This window comes from Tachyglossus aculeatus, chromosome 1, assembly GCF_015852505.1.
Source record: "Tachyglossus aculeatus isolate mTacAcu1 chromosome 1, mTacAcu1.pri, whole genome shotgun sequence".
NCBI classification, from domain to species: Eukaryota; Metazoa; Chordata; class Mammalia; order Monotremata; family Tachyglossidae; genus Tachyglossus; species Tachyglossus aculeatus.
Genome location: NC_052066.1, coordinates 159,593,901 through 159,604,802, shown reverse-complemented (window position 1 = coordinate 159,604,802; position 10,902 = coordinate 159,593,901). Strand labels below are relative to the sequence as shown.

Below are 10,902 nucleotides of genomic sequence, written 5' to 3'. Positions count from 1 at the left end.
ATGGAGAAGTGACTCCTAACTCCCCATCACAGCCACATTAATCAATTAATCAATCAAGGGCACTTATTGAGCTCTTAAATGTATGTAGAACACTGTGCTAAGTCCTTGGGAGAGTACAATACAACGGAGTTGGTAGACAGGTTCCCTGTCCCCAATGAGTTTACACTCTAGATGGGAAGTCAGACATTAATGTAAACAATTTATAGATTAGTAGATTTGTACGTAAGTGCTACGGGGCTGAGGGTGAGGTGAATATCAAATGTCCAAAGGGTACAGAAGCAAGGGCATAGACAATGCAGAAGGGAGAGGGAGCCGGGAAAAACAGATGCAATATGGCCTACTGGGGACAGCATGAGTCTGGGATTCAGAAGGACCTGAGTTCTAATTCCAGGTCTGCCACTTGTCTTCTGTGTGACCTTGGACAAGTTACTTCACTTCTCTGTGCCTGTTACCTTACCTGTAAAATGGGGATTAACACTGTGAGCCCTATGTGGGACATGGATTGTGTCCAACCTGATTAACTTGTATGTACCTCAGTACTTAATACAGTGCCTGGCACATAGTAAGTGCTTAACAAATCCCATTTTTTTTAAAAAAGAGGGCTAATTGGGGAATTCCTCTTGGAGGAGATGTGACCTTAGACTGTAAGCCTAAGGTTTAAAGAAGTGGGTTTAAGGAAGTGTTTCGATTTTGAACCTATCATCATTAAGCTTCTGTTGGTGAACCAGAATTCTATATTCAGCCAGCTCCCCCTTCTCTGGTTTTATAAACTTCCAATAGGCCCCCAATCTAAGCCTTTGCTTTTGCAGATCAAAGAGGGCCACACCTTTCAGTTTACTCTCATTTGGAAGTTGCTCCCCATTGCCCTTCTCTGGGCCTGTTCCAGTTCTACAGGCCTGCTAAGACATGGCAGTCAGCCCTGTATACACTGTAATAGAGACAAACATCCTTTGAGTAATAGAGTGGCAGAACGATGATTTTGGTGCTTAAGTTTCCAAGTGCCATGCATCATCACAGGGATGTAAAATGGGGCCCTAAAACCCAAACATTTCTCAGTAGATTAAAAACCCCAGTGGTTGATATCAGGGGAACTCTTCTAGGCTTAGGAGCTGGGAAAGCAGGTACTCTAGAAGTGAGGATTCCCAAATGACCTTTCATTTAAAGGCAAGATTGAAGGGGCCTTTGGTGAAATGCTATGCATACATATAGCTAGAGTGCCAGCCTTAGCTCTGAGTTTTATCCTCAGTGTTGAAATAGCCATAGGACAAACAGTTAGAGGTGTGGCTCTTAGTACAGTGCTAAGCAGTTAGAACAGTGCTCTGCACACAGTAGGTGCTAATAAATACCACTGATTGATTCCAGCATCCCCAGAAATGTGCATGTACGTAAGGGCAAAACAGCAAGGTGGGCAGCTGGGCATAAGTACCATTGCTCACAGAAATATCTGCTTTGGAGTATGCAAAAGGTACCTGCTTCCTAACAAAAACGTGGGGCTCTTAATCAACTGACCAATGGTAGTTATTGCACAACTCCAGTGTGCAGAACACTGAACTAAGTGGATTGAGAAGACCCTATGAAATGTATTTCCCAAGGCTGACCAAGCTTTAAGAAGTGTGGTGATATTGAACTTATTTTTGAATACGTCAAAGAGTGTTTTTCTTCACTCTGGCAGCCAACCAGCCAATCAATCAATGGTATTTATTGAGCCCTTATTTCCCCCTTCCTTGCCCAGCCTGTGAGAATTCATTCAATCGTATTTATTGAGCGCTTACTGTGTGCAGAGAATTCATCGTAAAGACAAAATCCCCAACCTACCATTCTAAAACTAATAATAATGATTGTGCCAAGTGATGAACTAAGCACTAGGGGAGGTACAATACATTCATTCATTTAATCATATTTATTGAATGCTTACTGTGTGCAGAGCATTGTACTAAGTGCTTGGACAGTACAATTTGGCAACACATAGAGACAATCCCTATCCAACAACGGGCTCAAGGACACAATCTGTCCCACAAGGGGTTCTCAGTCTAAGAAGGAGGGAAGACAGTTACTGAATCCTCATTTTACAGATGAGGAAACTGAGTCACAGAGAAGTTAAGTGACATCTCAAGTCACATAACAGGCAAGAGATGAAGCTGGGATTAGAACCTGGGTCCAAGTGTTTTCATGCCTGTTCTCAAATGCCTCAGAATTGGCACATAATTTTATTAGATATGCAATTCTGGAAATTATTCCTACCATGTGAATGGTCATTTTGTTAATGCCTAACTTAATACTCTGTATCATTTTTCCACCAGAGAGTTCCTCCCGTTAAAAGTACAATGGGTTAAGCCTGGCCTGAAGCATTGAAAAACCTGTACACACCACTGACAATAAAAACACAAAACACTGTAAAGCTAATCACCACATACAGGAATGGCCTCCTAGGGGCTTTGTTTTTAGATACTTTGACTTTTCAGTCTTGACATCAAGTTTGCTAGAAAGGGAGCAGATGGAGCCAGAGAGAAGGAAACAGCAGCTGACATGGGAAGAAGGGAGAGAGGGAGACAAAGAGGGCAGAGGGTTTCAGAATAGATTAGGAAGTGGGGAGGACAGGCCAGATGAAAGGATGTGGTTTGAAAGCAAGTGCAGAGGGCCAGCTGAATTGGAATTCAACAGACATCTGTGGCTACTCTTCTGCTAGCTCCTTGAGACGGAAGCAGGTATCCAAGGCCTGTGGTCAGATTCTATTTTCATAAGAACAAAACCTGTGGGGGAAGAAAATGAAAGAAAAAACCCTAACTTCTCCCTTGTCTTGAACCCCAGCAGGTCTTGTTCATTCATTCATTCATCCATTTAATCAAATTTATTGAGCACTTACTAGGTACAGAGCACTGTACTAAGAGCTTGGGAGAGTGCAATTCAACAATAATTAGGCACACTCCCTCCTCACAATGCACATACAATCTAGAAGGGTGAGCGGTGGCCCTCATTTGAGGACTAAGGGGACTTTTCCTGACTTTGCTTACCCAGCTGTGCAAGGTCCTGGTTGGGCCATAGAGCTCATGGGAAATGAAGCAGCTAAGGAGTCCAGGGGGTTGGGAAAGGGAAAGGATTTGTGGTCTTAGGGTTGTCTATTTCAGCTTGCGAGATGCCAGAACTCCTCAAGACCCCCAGGATTGACTGGAATTGGAATTTACTGGACTCAGTCTAAGCAGGGCAGCCTTCCCAGACAGCCCCCTTCCCCTGCCCAGTATGGAGAAAAGGTGGGTTCAATGGAGGTTTGGCCTGGGGTATGATTGTAATTCTGCAAGAGCTAACTCAAATTCAGGCCGTGGCCTGGGGACCACTCTAATAATAATAATAATAATAATAATAATAATAATAATAATAGTGGTATTTATTAAGCACTTACTGTGTACCAGGCACTGTACTAAGTGCTGCGGTGGACCCAAACAAATCAGGCTGGACCCAGTCCCTGTCACTCATGGGGCTCACAGTTTCAATAAGCTGTATGGTACTCACTTCATCCCAGGCCTGGCCAGACTGGGGCCAGGGGTGGGGGAAGGGGTGGAGAGGGTACATAAGGCAGAAAGTGACTCTGTTTCCCCTTGGTTTCAAGTCACCCACCACGGAGATGCTCAGGTTCCTGGTTCCAACTGCACACCTCTGCAGGTCCCTGCTTCCGCCCTTGGAAGGCCTGAGCAGGGTTGGGGCAAGGTGCATCAGTGTGGTAGTAGCTGACTCGAGGTCCTTGCCACTTGCTTGGCACAGGGGCCATACCTCATTTAAACAGAGTTCATCATCCTGCACCCAGCAATGCTAATCCCCAGGCTATCTGGTTTCATGGCAGCAGAAATTTTCCAAAACCATTGGGTTAGTTCGCCTCAGAATGGAGTGAGCAAGCAAAGGAAGGCAGGGGGTGCATAGTAGGCATGACTTAAACATTAAAAGCTGGATCATAAAAATAAGCAGAAGTCCTAAAGCAGGTAAGAAATATAAATGATTTTACTGCTCAGCAGTTACATATCGAAAGCCAGGTACACACCATACTATTTTTTCAATTGATGCAACTCAGTAATTTTTATTGCAACTGGAAGACAATACATCACAGAAACTTTATGGTAGGTTTTGGGAAAGTGTTATTTACAATAATTGATGAAATAGTTTGTCTTTGGCAATATGATTAAACATCAAGAAAATGTAAAATGCAAGTATGCCTCTAAATCAACAATGTCTTATTCCCTAAAGGTCAGCTGATTGCTCTTGCCTTCGAACTTCTTATGTAGGGAAACACAAATACAACTTAACATCACGGTTTCTTCCCCCATCACAGTTCTTATCTTCTATTCATGATATTGGCAGTTTCATACACCAAAAACAGAAAAAAAAATTGGCATTTTATTACCGTACTAAATTTGGCCAGGTAAGATCATTGGCCAGGAAACAGGTCATAGAACCCTTAAGATATGATATGAAAACCTCTTGGTTTTTTGATTGCTTTATCACTGTTTTATCTATAAAACAAAAAAAACCCTCAGAAATGTTACAGAATCAGAGTATAAAAAAATGTACAGGTTTACCATGTTTCAGACACACAAATACTTTCTTTTCCTCAGCATTTTCACCATGGCAGTTTAAGTAGAGAGTGTGAATGATGCAGGCATGGAATCGGTGATTACATGTACACACATATGAGGGAGGAAATTAAACTGAAAGATAGTTAAGTTTCAATCTATAAAAGGAGAATCAGGATTTTAGGCCACAGTAATGAAAGGATGAAGTAATGAAAGTAAAGAAAGTAATGAAAAGATGAACCATATTGGAGTATTTGCAAATCTACTATGGAACATCAACTATTTGCAAGGGTAGTAAAAGTCCACCTTGCACCTGTTGCAAATGTAAAACAGTGAAAAACACCATTCTAAACTTCCAAAAAATATTATTGGTTTTAACATTAACCAAAAAGAGGAAAGACTATACTTTAACACAATGACTCAGAAGTGATCTTTTCAACAGCTCTGATTTCAAACGTACAACAGCAAAGAGACAGCACCATTGACACATCAGTTTTGGATTCTTTAAAGGTTGTTTTTGTTGTTGTTGTTGTTGTTGTTTTAACCTTTCTTAATTTTTGGTCAGTGAAGCTAGTACTTGTTTGCTGAACTGTGGAAGAATTGTAGGATCATGTACATTATTACTGCTAAAGCAACCCAGCTGACAAGTCTGTGCTTAATTCAAGGATAACCAGTACTAGAGAGAAATGTAAAACAAAAGGAATTCACCACCATCATCAGTACTTTCCAAAATAAAAAAGGGGGTTCACAAAGGGAGGCAGATTTATACAGAACACTGAATGTTATGTGTAAATCCTCATAAAACTCCAGCTCAGAACAGGAAATGACACACAATGTATATACTTTGATTTCCACGTTACGTTACAAAGAAAAAGACATAATTACAACTTTGTAACTGTGTTAACTGCAATAGAAACCAAACATAAATTCAGAGTTTGGCAGGTAACTAAAAAGGGTTATCACTTAGGTTATATAGCAAAAGTGTTGATGTATAGTATATATAGTAGTATAAATAATAAAAAAGTATTATTTAAATTAGATCACAGTGCTGCATTATGTGCATAACAGTGTTTGATATATTACTGGAGGGCTGTGAACTACAACACTAAAGACTTATAACTGGTCAAACTGTCAACACTGATACTCAGTCACAATAAGAGGATGCACATGTTTAAAATGATTTTTTGGTGGCAAAAATCTAGATTATAAAAATCCAAAACAAAACCCTTGTCTACCTAGAAAACAACAACAAAAAACCATACGAGAAAAAGCAGTTTCTGGGCAGCTGTGATCCATCAGAAAGAAACCAGTCCCATTCTAAATAAAGTGGAAAAAAAAATCAGATTTGAATTTGAATAACACTCGATCCCATTTTCCAACACTCTCATTCTGCCACTGGGGGGTGATTTCTGAACACCTTCCCAAACAGGTCATTCTGGGTGAACCTGGAAGCCCATCAGCTCTGTGGGAACAATATGTACTTCAAATACAGACAGGTGCACTTGGCATAGCTAAGAATGGCTCCATCCTTGCTTGTGTGTGTGTGGGGGGTCTCTACATGAAAGGCATCAAAATGATTATAGAGGCAAAGATGGGCTGCACCCAACCCCTGAGCCAGCAGTTCACCAGACCTTCAGCCTTCCCAAAGTTAAGCACTGTGGCAGGTTGGATTGAAAAACTTGCTTTAGGAGAGGGCTCCTTAGCCAGTGCTCAGTCCTGGACCTGACTTTTCAAATGCCTTCAAATCTCCCTCCCTCTATGATGGCAATTCACTTTTGTCTATTTAAGCATAGATGGAGCTTGTTGTGGGAAAGGAACATGTCTACCAATTCTGTTGCATTTTGCTCTTTCAAGTGCTCAGTACAGTGCTCTTCCCACAGAAGAGCTCAATAAATACCACTGATTGGCTGATGTCCCTAGGCACCCTTATCGTGGACTTAGTCATTTTCTACCAGATGGCGGAGGGGCAAAAGGGTAGCAGCAAGTGAAAAGATTTGGGATTTTGGTGGGGAGGGACATTTATTAAGGGACGATGGTCCTAAAAGGGGGTTAAAAATAATGGGATTCAAAAAGCAGGCAAATGCTTTGGGGGTGGGGGGGGATCAATTTTTTCTCCTCCTTAGAACCTCTCAAAAAGCGCTTTGTACCCGATTACAGAGATCACAACTCTGGGTGGGTGGTTCCAGTCTATTTAACTATAGATCTGAAAACAAGGCCATGTTTACAAAAGGGAAGGTATGTAAATGACATCTTGGCCAACCCCAAAATTGTATTTGTCCATTAGAAAAAAATGCTGTCAAAGATGAAAGGCAGGTTTACTTGAAAACTAATAAATGCATTATTGATGCAAGCAGGAAGCATCCTCAAAAGGCTTGCAAAGAGATTTTGGGACCAAATGGAGTTTAAGATTTTTTTATAAAACATTTGCTTCTAGACAGTGTTTAGGTTCCAGGCTTCTTCCAGCCATTGCTTTTTCGTTCATTGGTCATAAAATTCCCCAATTGTCTTGTCTTGGGTGGGGACTTACCCACAGGTTTCGTTAAGGACTCTAAAAAAATGTTAATTTTAATCCGCTTGTTGTTTTGGTTCATGGGGTGTACAGTTTTACCAGTAAAAGGAAGTCCCCTCTCTAAGGTTTCCTGAATGACTTTCCTAGAATGGTCCCTAAGGGTGCTTGTAAAAGTTGGTTAAATAACACTCATTAAAAAGTTGTTTGATGAGGTATTTATGCAAAAGACTAGTTCTCGGGTGAAGAGCACACTTTAAAAAACATAATTATATATTTCCAATAGAATCCAGAACATCAAATATCGTACTTTACATTTTAACATTTTCCAAGAAAGGACTCAGATACTTTTAAAATAGAATCCTGGGCAACACCACACAATACTTGGTGGTGGGTTTGTTTTTGATTTTTAATCAGAGGAAGGAGAAAAATCTTGCCAAGGCCATGTTAGGCTTCGGTTCCTCCATCAGTCAGGACCATAATGCGGGGTTTACAGATGTTTTGGGAAGGGATGTTTTGATATCCAACCCAGCCTGATAGGATAGGCCAATACTATGAAGCGAATACAAGACCTACTCTTTGGATGGAATGGAAGTCAGCAACTGCTGAGTCTGGAAGAATAGAGAAAACCAAATTCTGGATCCATTCAAAATGGGGGCGCCCTGACTCCACTGATCGGGCCTGGGGTGTACTGCCACTAACCCCAATAACAGATGGAAGAGTTCAGGTTCTATTAAATGGCTCTGTCTGCAATGTGCTTAATTTTTTTTCTCGGGAAAATAACCAGGGGGGACTGTACAATTGGCCCTCTGGACCTGATTTACTGTACTTTACCACTCCCTGAGCACTGGCTGATGAACGGGCTCTAATGTGCTACCCAATCCTCCCATTTCCTAATCAAAACCTCCAAATCCACTCCACCCAAAAGATGGATGGTTTTATTTCATGCCCCGAGTGGAAAGTCGCATCCCTTTGTAACTTGCTCTTCAGATTTTTTTTTAAAGCAGAAAAAGATTTCATTGTTGTGTGGATTTTTATTCTTTTTAGAAAAAATCTATAGAAATTTTCAGTTGTCATAACATTGTCCTGTTGTCTATACTAGGATCTTGTAGCTCAGATTGTTTGCCCGAAAGACTCTTTCAAGTACAGTGAGACAGGAAAGATTGCTTGATTCACAAGTCCTTCCCACTGACAAATTCAACTCTAGCAGTGAATTGTTCACGGGAGAAGTGTTTCTAATTCCTGCATCACTTCCTCTTTATCATTGTATCATTATCTCAGAACACCATCATATAAGGCCCTTTAATATTTTTCACCTTCTTATGGCAAATCAGCAAAAATTATCATTGACTCCTAAATCCTGAACACATCATAATCACTGTCTCCATTAGGCTTCCAATAATTCTCTTGATTCTATCATACACACTCACTACTAAATTTGCCCTCAAATTATTGCGTCATGTTTGACATGTACAGACAGAGAGAAAGGACAAACTTTTTAAAACAGAGAAGTGAGGGGGGGAAGGGGGCTGAATGTGCAGACAAGGCAGTATAGTTCAACCATCCAAGCCCTACCAGAGCGTGAAGTTTTTTTTATATTGCAGAGTAAGCTCCCCAACAGTCAGTGTTTGTCCCTGAAGAAGGTTAAACCTTAAACACCTGCTTCAAAAAACCAAAAAGAAAAAAAAAAACCAAAACAAAAACAACCCAAAAAACAAAAAAGAACCCCCCAAAACAAAGAACCTCTAAGCCTAAAGGCTTAAAAATTAGAGGCCTAGCCTTTTCTCTAGTTTCTATATTTATATGAAAATAATTCATGCTTCATGCTAAATACATTATTTACCTTACAAGAACTTTGTTATCTTTGAATAAAAAAAGTTTGTGTTTTTGTTTTTTCCAAAGGAATCCATGCACTGTGGATCAGAAATTCTGCTGGCTACGCTGGTTGTGTCTGGAAATCGGTGATCATTTTTGCACAGATGAATCCTGACTGACATTAACTGCATACGTCATTCTGAGGGCAGTATAGGACCTCTCGGTTATGTTTTATTTGCTTGTCCATCAATATGCTTTGAAACATTTTTAAATACAGCATAATACTAATGGCAGGTTTCGTAGCTTTTTTTCTTTTCTTTTCTGGTTAGATCAAGTATTTTTGATCCCCAGAAAAAGATCTGTGTCATTATTTCCTTCCTTAATATCTATTGTAATTTCTTAGACTTGATTGCTTTTCACTCAGGCAGTTAAGAAGACATAGCTTGTTCTCGGTATTATTATTAATTTTCTTTTTTGTACGCAGTGCCAATCTTCAGGCTTATGGCTTTTTGAACATGATTTTACTTGACTAGAGAGGACAGAACTCAATGGTTACTGATATCCCTAACAATCTACCCCATTCTTTTCTTCTCATGATTTCACTGAAACCCACTGGGCACACCATTCCAATTTCCACCACTTAAAAGTTATCAGTCTTCACATGGATGAGCCACAGAGTCCCTGGAGACCCTAACTGTACCTGTTGCAGGCCAATAATCCCAAAGACTTCTGTGGCACAACTGTATCCAAGTGCCTCTAGAAAGTTCCTGCTTCTGTGAGGATTGGGCTCCTTCCTGCCTCCCCCAAATCTCTTTATTCACATTCACTGAAACTCAATCTTGTTGGTCTTTTTTTTTTAACCTAAGGGCTGGGCCTAAATAATCACTAATTTGTGTGCATCTCTTCTAGATGCCAAGGGGAATATCCGATTCCAAATTGTACTCCCATCACGTAACTGTGGATGTCACTGCGTAGTCAACCATGCATTTCTGACAAGCTGGAGAAAGCAATGGTAATTTTGGCTTTTACATTTTTTGTCTTCAGGTAATGAAAAGCTTTTGTAAATCAGCTGAGTGTCAGTATGAGTTCTATGGCTTCAATCTCCTTTAAAAATAAAACTCTTAAGGGTCGAAAAAAAAGAAAAGAAAACAAAAAAACCCCAAAAAAACAAAGCAAAAAAAAAACAAAAACCAAAAAGAATTGCTGATATTGCCACAAATCATTAGAATTCTCCTGACGTGCTGAAACAAAATTGTGTAAGTTCAAAACAAATCCATGATTTGTTTCTAATTTTTTGTGGTTTCCTTTTGCTCTTTCTGCCCCTTTGCCGTCCGATTGGTGATGTTGTTCAAACAGGATCGAATTCCTGCTAAATGTAAGAGAGAGCCGGCTGCTTCTTTCATCTCCTCATCATCGCTTTCTGGGGGCTTCTCCGTACGTCTCTTTTTAAGGGGCAGCGTGTCGCTTGGGACTTTCCTCACCTTTGCTAAATGCTGCCGCTTCTTGTGCTGGGAGGCATACCCACTGTCAGCTAAAGAATCCTTGGTCTCCTTTCTGTTGTGTTTCCTGTCATCCTCTTCGGTCTCACTATGGCTCTCGTGGCTCTGGAAGCCACCTTCGCTACCTTCGCTGCCCTCGTGGCTGCCTTTAGTAGCAAACTCGTAATGGTCATCGGCCGAGGAAGAAGAAATGGAGTCACTGGTGGGGGAGGTGCTCCGGGGGTTGGAAGATTTGGCACTGCTGTAGTTGTGATCATCCTTGGGGTCACCACTGACCACCGGGGAGCCACAGGACTGCTCACTTTCTGTCCGCATCCGGCAATTCGCGATGCCGTTCCTGCCAGGAGGAAGGTAGGAAGAAAGGGGAAATGAACATGTTAATCACCAATGGGCAAAGTCACACAGATGCTATTTCTGGTCGAAATGCCAAACGGTGACCGGCTTATGTGGAACAAGGACAACCAGGGTAGTCAACGCCACAAGGAGCAGCAGCAGGCCTAGTACCTGGGGAGGTGGATCTGCT

The 10,902-nt window shown here is 41.1% G+C and overlaps 1 protein-coding gene across 9 annotated transcripts in view; it reads right to left on the bottom strand.

Annotated features, from left to right (window-relative positions):
* Window positions 1–4,037: 4,037 nt before the first annotated feature.
* The window catches only part of FOXN3 (forkhead box N3), a 383,654-nt gene continuing 376,789 nt past the window's right edge, over window positions 4,038–10,902 (bottom strand). For 7 of the 9 annotated variants that reach the window (XM_038751984.1, XM_038751976.1, XM_038751969.1 and 4 more), the window contains one exon: window positions 10,167–10,716. In XM_038751984.1, the coding sequence (XP_038607912.1) occupies window positions 10,167–10,716 (550 nt within the window). Of the gene's footprint in view, window positions 10,717–10,902 lie in introns of all 9 variants that reach the window. The other 2 variants (XM_038752013.1, XM_038752006.1) reach the window with 1 other exon arrangement.